The sequence below is a fragment of the Apis florea genome, unplaced genomic scaffold (assembly GCF_048593485.1).
Source record: "Apis florea isolate Af1SG1 unplaced genomic scaffold, ASM4859348v1 contig_3370_pilon, whole genome shotgun sequence".
Taxonomy (NCBI): domain Eukaryota; kingdom Metazoa; phylum Arthropoda; class Insecta; order Hymenoptera; family Apidae; genus Apis; species Apis florea.
Window position 1 is genome coordinate 587,714 of NW_028256747.1, and position 19,410 is coordinate 607,123.

The 19,410-nt window shown below is 45.5% G+C and overlaps 1 protein-coding gene across 1 annotated transcript in view; it reads left to right on the forward strand.

Moving 5' to 3' along the window:
- The window catches only part of LOC100863025 (kin of IRRE-like protein 3), a 118,202-nt gene that overhangs the window by 88,911 nt on the left and 9,881 nt on the right, over positions 1-19,410 (forward strand). Inside the window, exons 3-6 of the mRNA XM_003694891.4 lie at positions 6,115-6,298; positions 7,415-7,550; positions 9,810-10,018; positions 18,795-19,064. Coding sequence (XP_003694939.2) covers positions 6,115-6,298; positions 7,415-7,550; positions 9,810-10,018; positions 18,795-19,064 — 799 coding nt within the window. The remainder of the gene's footprint in view (positions 1-6,114; positions 6,299-7,414; positions 7,551-9,809; positions 10,019-18,794; positions 19,065-19,410) is intronic.

Here is a 19,410-nt window from a genome sequence, read left to right on the forward strand (position 1 = left end):
TATATATATATATATATAGATATGTATATGGACGGACACAACGAAACACGCACACGTGTGAAGAGAGAGAGAGAGAGAGAAAGAGAGAGACACGTACGGCGGTAAGAGCGAAGTCTCTTGAAACGCATTTAACCGCGGGCGACGCGACCGTTCGTAGACCACAATCCCGCCAACACCACGCGGAAAGATTAAATGATAAATTTCCAAAGCAACCGGCGACCACTCGACCGCCACTTATCCATCCACTTTGTACGCGACTCCCTTCTGTTTACCCCCTCGAGGCATCGTGAAAACCGGCCACTCTCCGCTTCTTTCACTCCCCTCCGCTTCGTTATTTGGATACAAAGCCCGAGCACAGTTTGTCCCGTGCAATCTCTTCCTCATCCGCCGGCGAATGCATAATTAATTCGCGTAATTAGCTAAAAACGATCGAGACCGAGGCAAGAGGCCAAATCGATGAAGGCGCAACGGATAGTGTACGCTCGACTTACACGACAGCGTGTCGTGTAACTTTCCAACTTTTCCTTTTCGCTCGTTCGAGAGCAAGTGTTTCTGAAAGGGGCAATCGATCGGGACGCTTCCGAGGGAATCATCGATTCTCGAAATAACTCGAAAAAAACTGCCTCTAATCGGAAGCAAACATATTTTTCCCATCCTCGTTCCCAACTCGCGAATCCAATCCTTCTTCGTTCATCGATCGACGACGCGTTGGAAGACAAGAGCAGCGTGGATATTCCGCGAGACGGAATCGTGCAAGATTTGTTCATGGCTGCGCTATTTTTCACCGAGAAATCGGTGAAAAATTTCACTCGAAATATCGTTGTGCCCGCACCACGGTCGACCTATATATTCGAATCACGCGCACGATCGTAAGAATTTTTTCCTTTCCACGTTCGAAGAAAGAAGCTTTTTACCGCTGCTGGATTCGAGAGATACGTTAATTAAAGGGAAACGGGAATTGTAGACGCGATGCGTGAATTTTTCTTTTCCCCTTTTTTTTTTAAGAAACAATAGAAAGGAAGGATGGAGGATTGAGTGGAAGAAAAACATAGCGTGCCACGGAAATTGAAATGATTTTAACCGCCTCTTCCACGGAATTACATTTACCCGTGACCGAGTCTACGATATCTCGATATTTCTGAGGTGAATTCGCAATTTTTGAGAAAAAAAAAAAACCACCTCGATGATATTGATTTCATTTCGATCCCACGAAATTGATAGCATTATTTCGCCGCGATTCCATTATATCCAAAATCGTTTAAAGATCTTTTAAAGATATCCCCTCCCTCTCCCCCCCTTCACCCCGTGAACCGACATCGAATCTCTCTAATTTATTAACCATCAACCAATTGATTCGCGGATTTTCGACGTAAGAGGGAGAAAATTGTGCGAACAAAAAAACTGCGAGTAGTATGTATCAAGTTTTACATCCGAGCCGGACGGATAAGCAGCTTGTTTCGATCGTAAATTAACATCGAAACGGACGGAAATGGAATATCCGGTAGATAGATGTAAACACAAGTTAATAAACCGATTATTCGGTTCGACAGATTCCAAGTCTAAATCCGTGCATCGATGAACGAAGCGTTACTTATTTAAAAGAGTATCCTCCCTCCCTCCCCCCCCCCTCCGTTTCTGTTTAATTCATTCCCCGATGTTGAAAGTTGGTGCTCGAACGAGATGCAACGAACTTGAAAATAATCCGAAAGAGCGGAAAAATTGAAACGGGAATGGCGATAAAAATTTCGCTTTCAACAAGTAGCCGCGGGAAGAGAGAGAGAGAGAGAGAGAGAGCAAAGATCGAAGCGGATAAATCGCTGCGAAGGTTCGTCTTTAAGAAACGCTTTAAATGGATAACGAGCGAAAAGATTAGTAAGAGAAGGTAAATCTCCGTCGACTTTTCAGGGACAAGTATGCAAATGGTGTTGAGAAACAGGATTTTCCATCGCAGGAAGCTGGAATCCGTTTCGCGGGATGCAAGAATATCGTTTTACCAATGTTGGGCAACAAGCTATTGCTGTCTTTCTCTCGGTAGGTGATTCTAAAACGAGATCGCCTCCGAAAACCACGAGATTTATGTTCTTCGTGGTTTCTCGTTACTTCCTGTTCCTCTCTCGCGCTCGCTCGCTCGCTCGCATCATCCTCCCAATTCGCCACCCTATTCTTCTTTCTTCGTACTACCTCCAAAGTGAATATTTATGAAAGATGTAAATAACGAGGGGGATAATTTTCTCCCACTGAGATCCACGAGCCACTCTTGTTTACAACGCTCTCCCTTCTTCCCTTGGGTACGTTTCGTTCGTTCGTTCTCTATTCGTGTAACGAGGTATCGCATTGTTTCCGCTTCCTTCTATCTACGTGATCGAAACATTGATCGACGATCACCGCGTGATTCGATTTACAATTTCGAAGGAAAAATAGCGAAAAATATCAATCAATCGATATTCGAAAGGAGATTATAAATAAAGAGAATCGACAAAAGATTATCGATCGATCGATCGATCGAAAATCAACGAATCCGTCTGTTTTCTTCGATTCTCGAACAAGGGGCGAGGCGGGGCGGGGGGGGGGGAGGCAAAGTAAAATCGATTCCGTCGACAACATCGTGGCAATTCGGAGGGAGGGAAAAAAAAGATTTCCCGTTCGGAGAAGGTAATTCGAAGGCAACGTGGAAGGAAATTAGAAAGAAAGAACGGGACGAACGCTTTGCAGAGGATGCTTTGCCGATAGATGCGGGAAAGGGAGCAACTGGCAAGTTTCACGATGCGCGGCGGCGCGATTCCCGAGGAAATGTCGAATTCTTCGAAGGCACGAAATCACTTTAGCGAAATAGGTGTACGGAATCGTCTTCACCGGATTACCAGAAAGCTCTTTTTCCTCGCTCTCCGCCTCCCTCTTTTACCGCCGCCCAGCCCACCCCCCTTTGGCCGCCGCTGCCTGCTCTCGCTACCTTCTTCTTCGAAACCGCCTTTTACCATCCCGAGAAGAACATTCCAAAGAGGGAGGGGGAGGAACCCTCTGCCGCTCTCCTTTTACGCCCGCCGCTCGACTCGCCGCAACTCCGCTCGGCCGTGAACCAACCCTTCCATCCATCCTCCCACCGTCTCTTCCCAAAAGAGTCGGCGATGAATCTCTCAAAGTTAACAACTTTTTCACGAAGCGAAAGGAGGAAGAGAGATTGATCCGTCGAGCGGATAGAGCAAGGAAATATGAGAAGAAACATAGAGAGAGAGAGAGAGAGAGAGAGAGAGGGGCGGCACAACACGGCGACCAGGAGGATGGATAATGGAGCCGATTTCGAAGGCGGTTTCGAAGGAAAGGAAGAATTCCTGTTCGAAAGGTCGTTGGAGGGGGCGAGCTCGAGAGAAAGAGAAGGTTCAGAGGTTCATCGATCCTTTCTCTCCGCGTCCTACGATCTATCTCGTTCTTCTCGCTCTCCAAGAGATTGCCATTGCGTCTGCATTACTCGAGCTCTCGCTCGTGTTATCAGGGCCTTTGGCCCACAGGGTTATGTACCCTTGCTACCGTTTGCTGCGCCACGCCGCCCTGATCCGTACGTGTGCACGTGGCGCGTCCGTGTGTAGACGCGCGATTGTGTGGATAGCGAGGAGGGAGATGGGGAGGGGCGTGTCTGCGGGTGCATTACGCTGATTGCTGGTCGCGGCCTCTCCGGAGAACATAGAGTCACGAAGGCAGGAGGGTGGAAGGAGAAAGGTGGAAAGGTGGCGCGGGTCGAACGAAGACGGAGAACGGATCCCGTGAACCGGCGAGGAGGAAGAAAAGGGAATAAGGGCCCTCTTCCACGGTTAAGTAAGTGAACGCTCGTACACTGCGAGCGCCCGGATTTTAATCCTTTAAATGAATGACGTCGGTGACGCTCGCTCGTTCGCCCATCCGATATCCCACTTCTCCTCGTCCTATCTTCGTGGCTATCCGACACCGACCGTGCGCCACACCGTGAGTTTACATTCCTGTTGCGACACTGTTTTCCCCTCCCCTCCTTGTCACCAGCGCATTAAAAATCCGATGTACTCTTCTTCTTCTCGAGGCGAGAGAAGAATATCGATCGCTGGATATGCGATCGTAATTACGATCGTAATTCAATTTGGAATAATCTCGACTCGATTTAAAATCTCCACGAATTTCCATTCGATTAATCTCGCCGGTGTCTGACGGATTTTGAACTTTTCTCTATTTCAACTGTAATTATTTTTACCGCTCGTATCGAATAGATATTTTTTACATACATACAATGAAATGTTTCTCGTATTTTAATAAACCGAAGTTGGAATTAGCCGAGCAACAACCACGACAACGATTCATTTACGAACTTTCGGCGACATAGATAATTTCGAGAGTTGTGCCCGAATTTAAAATTCGTTAAAATTTATTTTCATTAATCGTGTCGTTTTCATTAATTAATTCGAGTTTTAATTAAAAAAAACGTATATACACGCCCGAGTGAAAACGTGCGCGTAGGCAAACGTAGAACGTGTCGACGCACGTTCTATGGCAGCGAAAAGTTCCGAGTTAAATGCGCCACGTCGTGGTTCCAGACTCCCGTGAAAAATCGAGACGAGTAATGGGAAACGAATACGGTTCCAAGACGCTAATATCCGTGTAATTGCGTACGCGTCGCTTCGTTCTCGCGACGCGGTAAAACGTCAACGCGCCGGCAACTCATTATTCTTCTTGCCCCGAGGGCGACGCGCCGCCTTGTCCCATCCACGCCCGAATAATCATCACAAGGGGGATTCCCCCATTGTATTATTGTGTCTGCCGTTCAATGATAAACCGTGCACTTTCTCTATGCGCCTTCCTATTCATTGTTAATACACTCGTGCCACGCGTATCCGTATTAACGAAAAATCTCGTCTCGCCATTTTTCTTTTTTCTTTTTTAGAAAGAGAAACGCTTCGTCAAACGCTGCTTGACCACACGTCCTATCCATCGAGAACGAGTTCCCCGATAATTACGAGGCAAAGGTCAAAAAAAAAAGAAAAAAAAAATCGTTCCCCTCGTCGACGATTAACATTTTGTTTCTTTCTCGAATCGAATATGATCGATCGAATCGAAAGCGTCGATGGACGCAGTTCCTCCCTCGAGAAACGAGAATCACTTACACGAAACGACGAAACGACGAGGCGACGAAAATGAGGGAGGGAGGAAAAAGGAGGAGGAATTCCCGAGAGGAGAGCAAGCTGGCGTTAATTCGAGAAGGATTTTCATGGGGCGGCTAGTCGAGCAGGGATTACGAAAACTCGTTAACCGGCTAATAGCCTTAAATGACGAACGACGAGATTTTTCTGGCCGGCAGGATGGAGGAGAAGAAGGAGAAAGGTTTTTTTGTTCGAGCGTTGCGCGATCATCCGTATCCACGGTGTACACGAGGAGCTGCGGATAAGGGAAGGGAGGAAACGGGCGGGATAAGGGAAGGGGAACGTGCGAGGACGGGCTTTTAAAATAGCATAGGGGGAGGGGAAGGGGGATAGATTATAGGGATACCTCCGGATCGAGGGAATCGATCCTTGAATTACGGGCACATTATGACTGCGAAACTTGCTAAGGCCGCACTTTCCTACCCGCCAGCGAATTAATCTAACGCGAAAGAAGAGAAGAGCCTCGAAGCCGGAAGCCGATGATTCATTTCGGATGGAACGCGCTTAGAGGGCCGAGACCGAGAAACGAAGGGGTTGGGAAGGAGAGAGAGAGAGAGAGAGAGAGAGAGAGAGAGAGAGAGAGAGAGAGAGAGAGAGAGAGAAAGGTGAGAGTCGTGGCGGGATTTGAGAGGATTCCGGTAACGAGGAACGATCGAAGTCCCTTCGCTCGTCGATTAAACGATCGCGGCAAAACGCTGACATACAACGTGGCCTGCCATTGTCTATGGAATCTGTTGGTGCCACTCTCCGTCCTCGATTTACCACGCTTTGCCCTCGTTTCGCTTCCCTCCCAAGCCTGGAATCGCGTTTCACGATAATGATCCCCCTCCAACTTGTACGAAACTTCGAAGAGTCGCTCGAGATATTTCATCGAAGAAACGAGATTACGGTACACGGTCGGACAGATCGAGTCGGGATAACGACGGCCAATTGATTTCGCAACGAATTGTTTCAGCCGATCGGGATGCACTTGAAGAAATACGAGTGGGTAGGACGGCCAGACATCGGCGACTGTTCTTTGTGGGTGAGATCGGCCACTTTAGAGTTCGACGACGGTCTGTGGCAGTGCCAGGTCACAGCCAGCGATTTCACCACGCAGGACGCGCTTGCATCCGAACCGGCCCGGCTCGTTGTCAGAGGTAAACCTTCAACTTCAACCTTAACAGCGCCGATTCGATGAAAAGCGGCGTACGCTAATCAACGCGTTAAACATCTCGCGCGGGATTCCATCCATTTGCGCGCAGCCCCATTTCCATTCGAGTGTGCATTGTCGTCCGCCTGTGAAACTAGCCCGGTCATCGACGAACCCGCGCTCGTCCCTTTTCATTGTCATTATTCCCATTGTGACGAAATTAACGCGCTACCCGCGTGTCTAGGGACGAGGAGTGTATCGCGACAAGACAATAGCCAAGTTACTAGAAACTGGGCCGATGCGGGATATATATCCCGCTCACGATCAAAATGGTATTATTTCTCCAACACCGGTTACGACCTTACTTAAGAAAACTCATTTTACGGGATGCGATGCTCGCGTTATACCGTTAAGCTCGCGGTTTAACGATTCATCCATTTTCGCTACTCAAATATTGGATTGGAAGCGATCGAAAATTTTTTATAGACGCTTCTTCAAGTCTAGATACTGAAGGGAAAAAAATTGCAAAAATTATCCCCTCAGAAGGGATTAAAAATTATCGTCATTTTTTTTTTTTTTTTTTTGATTCATCCCGATTCCACGATTTCGAGATATAAGAAATTAAAGTTTCGTAATCTTGATACAACGCAGAGATTACGAGAGCTGATCTACATTTTTTCTTGAAAGTGCATTTTTTTCCAAGAATTGCGACTGTTTCAGAGTTTGCGAGCTACAACTTCGAACATTCATTTTAAAGAACAAGTTTTTAAAACTCGCATCTTTCCTAATAATTTTCCTAATAATTTTCCTAAAGACAAAAGAGTTTAATCGAATCTCGAGATAATATTCAACTTGGACGGATATGTTTGTCGTTCATTAACAAACGTATATATAAATTGGAAACTGTGGATAGATTTAAGAAGCGGTTGAAACAAGCGGTTGGATCGTGGAAATTGTCGCGGACGATAGATCGATGGATCTGGCAAAGGTAATCAGGGGAGAGACGCGGTTAAACGATAACGTAATTATAACGAGCGACGTCCAGAGAAACGTTGGGGCGCGTGTCTCCGAATATCCAGCCGCGCGACGGCCAAATTAACCTCTGCTAATTTTCTCATTCCAGTCAGCCCTCAGCGACCGCAGATAGAGTACGCGGATCGTCTAATTCTACCCGGCAGCAACGTGACAGCCCGAGCAGGTGAGATCGCCGCGCTCACTTGCAGAGCGCGGTATGGGAATCCTTCGCCTCTAATTAAATGGTTCGTAATTGTTGCACCGTAGATTCCGTTACCACTTACTACGTAACGTAACCACCCGACGACTCCCTCCTCGTCTCGGCCTTTTTCTCCTCCATCGAACTCCTCGATCGAACGAAACCAAAAACAGCCATCGATCTCATCAGCGGTGAAAATAGAGAAAGAGAAAAGAAAAAAAAGAGAACGTCATCCCCATTCGGTTCAATTCGAATTCGTGGCACGGATATCTCCAACAACGAATCGCGCGAGACGAAAGAGGATCGCAAAAGGTCAAGGCAGGAAATTGAAACTAGGAGTAGCTACCTACCTACCTACCTATCTATCTAGGAAAGGATCCGTGTAATAACATTGGTTTCCAAGGGAGAGGTTTGAATGCTTTTAGATTGCGCCCGTTTTCCAAGCCGTTCGTGCTCGCGTTCAATCATCGGGCCGAGAGCAACGCTGCTGCTCCTTTTCGGGATTGATTCGATTAGCTCGGCGCGAGTTGATTTCGTCTCGCGGACTTTGGGACAACTTAATTCCAGTCGTGTCTTTCACGCCACGGCGACGACGTCTCCTCGGTAATCGAACGATTACCACCGTAATTGCACAGAGTTTCCAAGCATCGTTCGCAGCAACGTGGAGTAAGAGCGAAGGGGAGAGTCGCGATCGAGCGAGCAAGGGGTTGGAAGGGAACGCGAAAAGGATTGAATCTAATTTTTAAATTGAATTTCTTCCAAGTCGCTTTGTCGCAATCGTAAAAACAAATTGGAGAGTGTTTTTTCCCTCCGTTCCGTTGCTGCTATTATTTCAAAAGGGAAGGAGTCGCGGTACAGTCTCGTTTGTTCGAGTAGCCAGTTAAGTTCTCCCTGCGCGAACATCCCGACTCGTAATGCGCCCTGTGGATCTTGGCGTTGCATCCCGGCTGTGGCAGGCCTCGCTCGCCCATGAATAATCATGATCCATTCCAGCCGGTATCTAGACGAAGTTAAGAGGCTATCGGGGTTCGCTTGCACCCCAGAGGCGTAGAGAAACACAACAACAGGAAGCGCGGGATCGAACGAAACGAGAATGGATTCGAACATCGAGCGTAAGAAACGAGTTGATCGGTCCAGGAAACGATGCGAGTCTTTCGTCGGTTCGAAATCGACTTGGATCGAATGACGCGACAGATTTCCTCTTTTCCGCAATTGTCCCTCCTTGTCGTTGCAAATTAGTCCAATCGACGTTGGGCACGCTCAAGTATGCGCGAATTCGAACGATTCTCGATCATCGCTAACCTCCATTTATTTATTATTATTTATTACCGATACTTTTTGTATCGATACCGCGTATTCATTAATTTCTTATGAAGAAATATCGCGTCGAGATAGAATCGATATAAAAATTTATCAAAGAAGCAAACATAGCTTTCTCTTTAATTTACCGATACTTGTAATTTACGCGTACTTTGTTTGTTAAATGACACTCGTCGTCGCGATCGATCGAAACGAATAGTTGTCGTAGCTTTGTTCGCGAGAAACAACGACTTTGAAAAGCAATCGAACGTTAACCCCCCCCCGGTGTTCGTAATCCTCTGTCACGTTTATATATATATATATATATAAAATACAATTTATGAGCAAAAGTATTATATCTTTCCGCGAGGAATATTTAAATGGTTTTGCAAAAGAGAAGAGGAAAGCGATAGCGAGGGATCAAAGAAACGAGACTAATGTAACGAGATGAAGCTTACAATGTTCTTCTTTAACCGGAAGAATTGATTGCACTCGTTCCTCTTGTCTTACGTGCAAATCCGCGGTAACATATACGCATCCCCTTCCACCGTTTCTCCGCCATTTCGAGCAACCACCGTTTCTTGGCCAGAAATTTCACTCACATTTTCCGCGCGTTTCCCTACGGTTGTTCATCGAAGTAACCATCGACACGCCGCGTGTTATCAGCCCGATAACCGATCCGTCCCCGTCCATCCTTCTTCTCCAGCGCAGAAAATCTCTTGTTCCACCACCGAGACATAGTTTTCGGAACGATGAAATCTTCGGAGGCGGTCGGAAATTCCAGAATGACTGAAAGCAAACTCGAGGCGGCGATTACACGTTTCAATTTTTGATCTCGTAGAGAAGGAAGAGGGATCGCGAGGAGAGTAGAGAGGAGAGGCAGAGAGGGAGAAGAGAGTCGAGAAGGAAGGGTGGTTCGTTCGGTGTGTCCGTGTGATTTCACTGCGCGCAGAGTTGTCACGAAGCAAGCATTGGAAATGCAAATTTTCGGGTGAAATGCTCGCAGGTACGTGGGCGAGACCGAAGTGAGGACTTTGAGGCCACAGGTGAATTCAACGGAGATAGATAATCCTCGTACCTGGGCGACCTACAGTGTCTGCGAGATCATGGCGGACAGATCGCGCTATGGGCAGCCGATTCGATGCGTGGCCATTCATCCGGCCTATGACAACCCGACTATGTCGTCGAGCACGGAAGTCAGGTTCGACGTTAGATGTGAGTATATATTTCTCTTTCTTTCTTTTTTTTTTTTTTTTTTTTTTTTATATCTCGACTTAAAACATCAATTGATTCGATCGATTTTTATCAATCGATACTATCGAAGATCTTGGGATGTTCTTCGAGTTTGTTGAAGATATTTTTTGATGCTCTTTCTTTCTTTTTTTTTTTTTCCTGAAAAGATTTATAATAAAATCTCATCGTTACGATTTCATTCATGAAAAAGAAGTAAAAAAAAATAAAAACTCTCCTGCGTGGGAAATTTAAAAAAATTGAATTTGCAAATTTTGTTTCATCTACCAGTAAGAAAGTAAGAAAATAATCGTGCATACCGCTTTTATCTTTTTTCGTTCCACCCTAATAAATATTCAAAAAAAAAAATTCCATACGCTTGCTACGCCGAGCGTAACAATTTTAGCTGTCGCTCGCAACCGATATTGAAAACAAATATTGTTCCCCGGTTGTCTTATTTTAACACTGGTCAACCCGCTTGTCCGAGTGGGACGGATTAAAATCGGGGAGGGGAGAAATTAATTCCGGGAACTAATTTAACAAACGATATCGAGTTACACCGATGTCGCGACTTAACCGCTTTAGCATAAACGGGATTTAGGTCCGTCGTAAAGGATACTCTTATTACAAAGTTGTTCCATTCCACGTTCAGGTCAACTCTCGTTAATAACGCGGATTAGTAGGCAAGATTAATATTTAAGAATAATCACCGTTACCCACCTCCAAGATGGGGATGGGAAGGGGGATGGCTCGCGGATCGACCGAATCCTCGAGCCAACTTTTTAACATCCAACTTTTTTAACGAGATCTCCACCACTGTTGGAAACAATTTTTTCACGATGAAGGGAAATCACGTCGGTCGAAAGACGGGCAAGTAATTTCGCGAGATTCGCGAGAGTTCGATCGCGGCGCGGCCGAATGAATTTGTTTGGATTGAACCAACCCCGCGACCTAAGACGGGGGGGTGAGATTAAAATTCTGTCGGATTATTCCGTGAATAACAGACGGGGGCGGAAACAGGGGAAAAAATGGTCCTTTTTAGTCGAAACATTTCCTTTTCCTATACGCTTCGGATATCCTTTCCGATTCCGATTCTCTCTTGTGCGTGTATATAATACACATGTATGTATGTAATTTCCAAAATGAAAATTACAATACGTATTGTTCGAGAGATTTTGATAATGATAACAAATAAATTGCGAATATCAATAATTTTATTACGTATACGGATTTAATTACGTATAAATATGATTATATGTAAAAGTTTCTTCGTGTTTTCTTGACAAATTGATATCTGAGTAAAAAAAGAATTCGTTTTACAAAACGTCATGTCAACAAGATATCATATCGTTATTCTATATGTATAAACTATTCAGAATTTTCCCACTTTTCAATGATATATCCTAAAACATATTCATTTATGTCGTTTATTGGAAAATATAAAACTACTATATAAAATATTCGCAATATTTATTATTTATTGAATTTGAAATTATTAAGCTCAGCCTGTTATTTCTTTTAATTCACCAATAATATAAATTTCGTATATTGTTATAATAATATTCAATGCTTTAAAAGAATTAACTGAACTCGTATTCGCTCGTATTCTATCGTTAAAATATATAACTCGATAATCTCAACAATTGTATTGATAAAATAAAAAGACGGACGGAATTTTCGTACGTATAATTTACATTTGCGAAAAAGACGAGAGGTCGAATTCCGGTCGAGACGGTATTTGGTTAGCACGTTTGAGAGCGAAATGGTTATTTGACCCGGCGGGAAAGAACACGGAGCAACGAATAAATCGGTGTTAACGAGAGGTGGACAGAAAGGGTGCGTGTGCATCAGACTGGCCTCAACCCCTCGATACCAAAGCAAGAATCCCCACCAAGGCTACGATTTAACCTGGCACGTACCGGTGACCGCGGAACCCTCATCAATCTCCCTCAAAACGCGCCACCCTGACGTCCTGCTTTTCGACCTTATCGACAATTCGAGCTCTGTTGCATCGTCCGACAATTTTGAATCGCTTTTTACGAAACAACAATGACTAATGGCCAGCGGATCGATTCGGCCGGATTAAACGATATCTCGACCACTCTTTGTCCTGAAAAAAAAATTGAAAATTGAATTCACTGAAAATCCAAAATATCACTCACACCCTAACGGGAAAGACGGGAAAGCGAATAAACGGAATTAAAATAGATATTAGAGATTTTTCTTTTTTTTTTTTTTTCAATAATCTAAAAATTATTTCGATCAACTAGATAATCGTTTTTAGACAGTTTCTTTCTTCTTTCCTGTTAATTCTTTCAAATCGACCCCATCGATAAAATTCCATTTCGATCTCATCCACAATACCCGAGTAAGCGAACTCTAGCTCTCTGAATCCAAACTCTCGCGTTCTGAATTGACACTGCGTTATTCCGACTATAATACAACAACGCATCCCTATGCGGGACGGACTTCCTATCGTACGAATCTATCCTATCCTATAGTTGTACAATATTTATCGGGTCGTATTATAAATTTCTTTCTATTATTAATCGACGATAAATAATAAATCAACGATCAAATCAACGATAATAGAATAATCGAGGTGTTACGTATCAACGCCGCCCGGTCATCGATATTCTCCTCAAATTGCAACCGCGTGCAAATATAAATAGTCTCGCCCTCTCCTCTTTATCTCGATACCGAAACTGTAATTCAACCACGATCAAACTACATCCCCCTCCCTCCATGTCCCTTCGTAATCGGATTTCGAATCGATCGCGCGCGCGTCGTTTCACCGTCGCTTCCCTCCCCACCACGGAACCGAAATTTTTCTTCTATTAATCGCTTCCGCCCCGATCCCTCCCTCCAAACTCACCAACCCATCACTCCAAGGCAAGTAATTCGTTCCAGGTGAAATCGAGTTCGAAGAGAGTTGCGAGAGTTGCGACTCCTTCGGGGATCGAGGAGGGGGTTGGCAGAGACGCGCGAGGCGCGGTTTACAAGTATTACCGGTCGGAAATGGAGACAACCCGGGCTGGGTTGGCTTGTCGCGTATATTGATTAGGGGCATTAGCCCGGGCCGGGACTTTTCAAGGCAAATTGAAAAGTTCGCCTCAAAGCGGGAAGGGGATATATATATCCCTTCGATCGAACCGCCCGCGGGAATCTCGAATCATCCCATCGTTTCGCCATCCTCCCCCTTCCCCTCTCTCCATACAGTTCAATCCAGCCACCGTTTACTTTGCCGCGACGACAGCTCGCGCTCCAGTTGATGCACTTTTCAACGACCGATGCGAAAAAGGGATGCGTCGGTCCCACTCCATTTTCGGGCCCTCCATTTTTCACGCCGCTTTTCGCGGTTTTATACGTGGATTCTATGAATCACCGATGGAACACCGTTTCGTACGAGTGAAATTTCAGTAACGCGAATTTTAATCGAGCCCTTGATCGGGCCGAGAGAGAGTTCGAAGAGTGTTCTTTTCGAGGTGATCGTGTTACGGGTTACAAAAAAAAAAAAAAAATGAAACGAGACGCGAAGAAAGGAGAGGAGAAGTAAAGAATCGAAGTAAGGAAAAGAAGGTTCGATATGAAATTTAATTGGATGAATTATTACTATTGAGTGGATCATACATTGCTTGTCTCTGCCAACCACGAGCTCGTATAAATGGAATTTTACCACGATATTTCGGAATATCGATAAATAAACATTATGATTGTAAATGTAATATTAACTAACTACTGTATTTGAAACAACTATATATTCAATTCCTTCTAAACGTCAATAACAATGAATATTATTGGGGGGGGGGGAGGGGGAAAAGAATAATTCACGCATCCTTACATTACAAAAAGGATCAGTAAATAAATAATCCGTGTTAATCAATTTCAAATCAATTTCAAAAGATTGTGTAAAAAAATATACCAAACGATTATTTATACTTTTAACAACTGCCCGATGATTTATGGATAATGTATTCTGTACTCTTTCGTTTTTCCTTTCTTTTTCTTTTTTTTCAGAAATTTTTTTTCTACGCGAATCGATCAATTTCTCAAAGCGCGTTCTTCTTTTCCAACAACGGAACAACCTATATCGAGCTAATAAACATTGCCCCTAAACGTAGCCTGAAATACGCCAGGTAACGAAAATTCGAGCGCGCGTTACATCCTGTTGGATCAGAAATTTCACATCGAGAGAAGGGATGATGGAAAAGTTATGTCTTTCCAAGCGATCGAGGATAAATAGACGGAGGCGTCGAAGACGAGGGAATTTTATAGAGGACGCGACGGAATTTGCCGAAGGTGCAGCTGACGCGCGAGAGTCCAACGGTTATTCGGTGAACCGTATTTCTGCTAGTCGTTCTTTAGGTAAACTTCAAACGGGTGTGTTTTTGTAGACGATGGCGACGGTGGATCGAACAAAAGGAGAAAAGAGTCGAAACAAAGGGAGGGGGAAAAAAAAGCGGAAGCGCGGCCGGCTTTTGTGTCGCGAAATTTCCCTTCCCAGGTTTCAACCTGTTTCCCCTTCGAGAAAATTTTTCATCGCCGGCCCTCTCTCTAATTAACCTACCCACCCACCCGCCATCATCATCGTGCGCGAATTCGTTAATTAACCTTCATCCCGGTGTATCGTCCCGGAAATAAGCTGTAACCGGTTCCTCAACGATTGAAAAATGCCAACGCGTCGGCAAATATTTAAATATCGGAGGGGGAAGGAGAAGAGCGTATGTATTCACTGGTGAACCGGCGATAAAATAACAAAGTAAATGTAAATAACAAACATCAAAGTTTCTCTCATTTCCGGGATATACGTACGTTCGATATATATATATAAATATATATATATATATATACACAGCCGGTCAATTCGCGTTTTAGCCAAGCTAAAGCGTTTCCGATGTTTCCCTTTATTCTAACCTCGTCGCACGAAAAACGAATAATAAAAAGGAGGAGAGAGGAGGACGGAGGGAGGAAGAAGGAAGAAAAAAAAGGAGGAGGGGGAGAAAAAAAAATATATCCCGTAGGAACAAATATCGCGTCGCGATGTTTTGAATCGAAACGATTCGGAACGATCGATACGGAAATTTTTCGCCGTTGCTTGCTCGCGAATTTATCGGCCCTCCGCCACGGCTTGGTCCCCTTGCGCGATAATGAATTTGTTTCGATCAACGTTGCGCTCGTTTGCTCGTAATTTACTGGTACCGATGCTGATCGAATATTCATGAAGCATTGTTCGAAAACGAATACCGGGGCTACAGAATTTATTGAAAACTCGAGGAGAGGCTGACGCGCGATTTATGCACCGGGCACGTAGTTTTCGAATGTACAGCTGACGGCCTGGCGTGTTTCCCCTGCAGTCTTCTGTAAACTTCAAAAAACGAGCTGCGGCGTATACCCGGTAATGGCGTCGAAACCCGGGCAAGCCGCGTGGCCAGCCTGAATACCAAATTTTATTTTATTTCGTTTTTTCTTCTCCCCTCTCCCCCTCCCTCTCTCTCTCTCTCTCTCTCTCTCTGACGTTCGCGATCGATCGTTCCCCGTTGCTTCTCCTCCGCGTCGATCGCGTTGATGTTCCGCTCTCCGTTGATAATCAAATCCCACCCGAAATTACGGGAAAACACAGGAACAATCGGCCTGGCAGTCGGCGATGATTGTTCGCCTTTGACCGATTCAAACTCTATTCGTATAAGGGGGGGGACAATGTCGTTTCGATTTCGTTCAAAATCACTCGGTTTCGCAAATTTTCTCGCTGAAAGCGAGAGAGAAGGAAAAAAAAATAGAGGCGGAAGGAAATATAGCGGGAGGCACGCATATCGTTGGGAGACGATACAGACATCCGATAGGATTTGGATTCTCACTGGATGGATCCAAATCCGTGGAATCGTGGGTGGATGGTAACGCGATGACAGTGACAGACCGCGGTTTCGAAGATGCCAATCACACGGCTAACGTTTGTGTCCGGCGATGCGTGGACGAAACGCGTGGAAATAGAGTCGGAGGGCGGGCGTAGTATAACGGCGGAGAACGAAAACAAAAGGAAATGGGTCTTCGATCGAAACAGCTGCGACGCCCTTCCCCGCGGAGAAACACGCCGTGCGACCAAACAAATAGGGGTGACCGGTTTTGACACACATGCAGACGGGGACACCTAGCGAATCCACACCCACGCGCGCAACCGACCGATGTCCTATAAAACGCAGGCAGCCGCGGTAAAAAGGGTAATAGAGGGGAAAGGGAAGGAGAGGGGGATGGAAAAAGGATTGAACACGGAAAGAGAGAGAGAGAGAGAGAGAGAGAGAGAGAGAGAGAGAGAGAGAGAGAGAGAGAGAGATGCAACTGAAATTGTGAATGGGTCAGCGAGTATTCGTTCGCGCGTATTTCGAAATCATTGTTACGTGAAATGAACAGCTGCGCGAGCTACCTATACACACATACTCTTTCTCTCTCTCTCTCTCTCTCTGTCTCTCGTTCTATAGAAGGATTGGATTCCTCGCTTTTTCATTTTTCACATCTTTCCCGGGACACGTATTTTCTACCCTCGCACCTTCGCAAACATGTCTTCCAACTCTTGAGAAATTAATCCGCCAGCATTATGCGTGCACAGATTTATGCGTTATCGTTCGATTTCGCTCCTTCGTTTCGGATTATCGTATCCCGCAACGAATTCCCGCACGTTTGGAAATGCAAATATCCATCGATTTCGATACGCGTTGCGCGAATTCCAATTCGAAAATCGATTTCGAATTTGTATCAAAACTTGATTTTTGATGCGTTGTTTCATCTATTCTGAATCTTTTGATCTTTTTTTCTTTTTTCTTTTCTTTTTTTTTTTTTTTTTTTGCATCCTACAATCGCGAAGGGATTTCGTTACGAATCCTAGGCAGAGCGTTCGAGCGTTACTCCAACGAACAAAAGAAACAATTTAATCGTGGAATCGAGTTACATCCCGGCTAGCCGAGTTCTCGCGAGACGCAGGGCAAGAGACGACGAGTTTTGTGCGGCCGATGTCTCTCCGGTTTAGCCGGTTTCCCTCTTTCCGAGTTGCGTAATCGCATTTCCAAGTCTGAATACAAGCTTGTTATTTTTGGCCCTCGGGAAATAGGTCGGGGCTGAAATTATTAATTAATACAATTTGGATCCGTATTCCAGCATTAATTAACCGTCATTTGTGACGTCTCCCCGTGAGCGGCGCACAGTTTCATTGATTTAAATCAACGGGGGAAGAGGCCGAGGGTAAGGGGCAAGGGAGTAATTGCGTATTAACACGGTAAATTATTTTCCACGTCCGGTACTTTTAATCGAAATCCCTTTTGTCGGGAAACGGGGGTGGATGGTCGAAAGCAGGGTGGTGGAAGGGCGTAAAGTAAAAAAAGCGAACGAGATCGTTCCTTTCGCCATATTCCTCGGCCGGGCCTACAGCGACTACCACACCCCCATCCATCCCCCATCCACCGACCCTTCAACCGCGTAATTGCTTTCGCTGAAAAATACCACGTAACGCGTCGATTCGATGTACGTTAATAGAATACAGTGCTTGCCGACCGACTACCCCCGTTCGATAGACCGGGGTTTATCGAAACACGATTCCATTCCCCGCTTCGAATCGCCTCCGATTTCGCCGCGAGATCTTTTATATAGAGATAACAACGTCTCTCGCAGAGTAACAGAGTAAAACTTTCACGAACCACGCTTACTTATTTTAATTAGCGTATATGAAAAATACTTCTTGGCGCGAAATCTCGACAATTTTCCTCCCTCAAAAGCGTGTATTCCCCGCTCTAAGAGCGATTCGTTTTTTTCATTTTGTTCACCGTGTTTTTTCGCTCGAACGAAGAGCCGTTTTGATCGATCGATCGATCGATCGATTCGTAAGTGAAAAAGAAGAAGTAAAGGAGGATGGTGGGGGAGAATGAAAGGGAACGAAAAAAGAAAATGTTTCAAAGCTGGCACCGAGATAACGCACACCTCGATTAATCGAAGAGACTGAAATCAGCTAGTGAACAATTCCATCTATTCTCCTTCTCTTTCTCTCCTCCCGTTGGGAAAACGACCGCGGGATTAACCGCGGGCAGGTGTAATTGAATTTTTCGCGAGCCGCGGCCAACTAATTATTTCTGACAAGGAATAATAACGGAACGACGGGGGATGCAGGTTTCAACTTTGATTCATTATTTCGAGGTTTGTACGCCGGTGGGTCGACGTGCCTCGCGTGTTCTCCACTCGCGTGCCATTGTTTTCCATTCCATTATCGGCCTTTCCGCGCGTTGCCTTTCCCCCCTGACGGAACGAAAAAGAAGGGGGAAAGCAGACAGAGGGAGGACACCTTTGTCCCGGATCGGGTAACCCAGTCGTCGTAACCTCTTTTCTCGATCGACGATCCATTTCTTTCTTCACCGGGCTCGATCAACCTCCCCACGATCCACTTTTAATCACCGCGCTCATTAACGAATGATCGAATCTGAAAACTCGCTACGTTTACTCTCGCAACCGGTGTTTATTTTCCCGTAACGTTCCACGAATCGACGCGCTACGATTAAAGCAATTCTCCTCGTCTACGATTTCAATCAAACCCTCCCGTCCCGTTTGTCGAACCACCGCTGTCGAGCCGCCACTTCACCTCGCCGTCGTCTTTTTTTCTTTTCTTCTTACACCCTGAAAATTAATTTCTTCGGGGATCGAGAGAGGCGTATCGAGTAAGCTAATCGCGTAATTAAAATTTCCGATGGGACGACAAAAGTGGTGAAAAGTGGAAAATGCGTTTCAGACGCGCCCGAGACGAGGCTGGTCGGGGTGCCGACCGGGCAATTGGAAGAGGGTCGTGATCAACTCGAGATACGATGTCTGGCCGATGCGAATCCACCGGCCTCGATCCTCTGGAGGAGAACCAAGAGTCCGGGAGTGACGGAGGTGGCCAGTATCGGGGAAACGTTGCTATTCTCCCCGATCTACAGGAATCACGCAGCTGTCTATATCTGCGAAGCGGCCAACACCGAGGGTGAAAGCAGCCCCGTGTCCGTTCAAGTGTCCGTCAACTGTGAGTGTCAACGTCCCCGTTTCCCTCCTATAATCGGCTATCGGATTCTAAAAGTATCCGCGATTAACCCTTTTTCTACGTCAGAGGCTGTCGATCGGTATTCGCGATATAACCGGGCTTATTTGTGAAACGGGCTTTGTGAATAAAAATAACTCTTCACGAGACGGATCCTTCTCTGTATGGTACGGTGTTCGGTTACGCCTCGATCCACAAGGGATGATCGAATCCCGAGACGAGAATCATCGAAGCGCCGCAAAGTGTTTACAAGTAGCTCGTCGGATAGTTTCGAAACGGTATTTGCGTTACAGCAGCTTAATATTTGCCAGGTTTCAAGCCGTTTTCGACA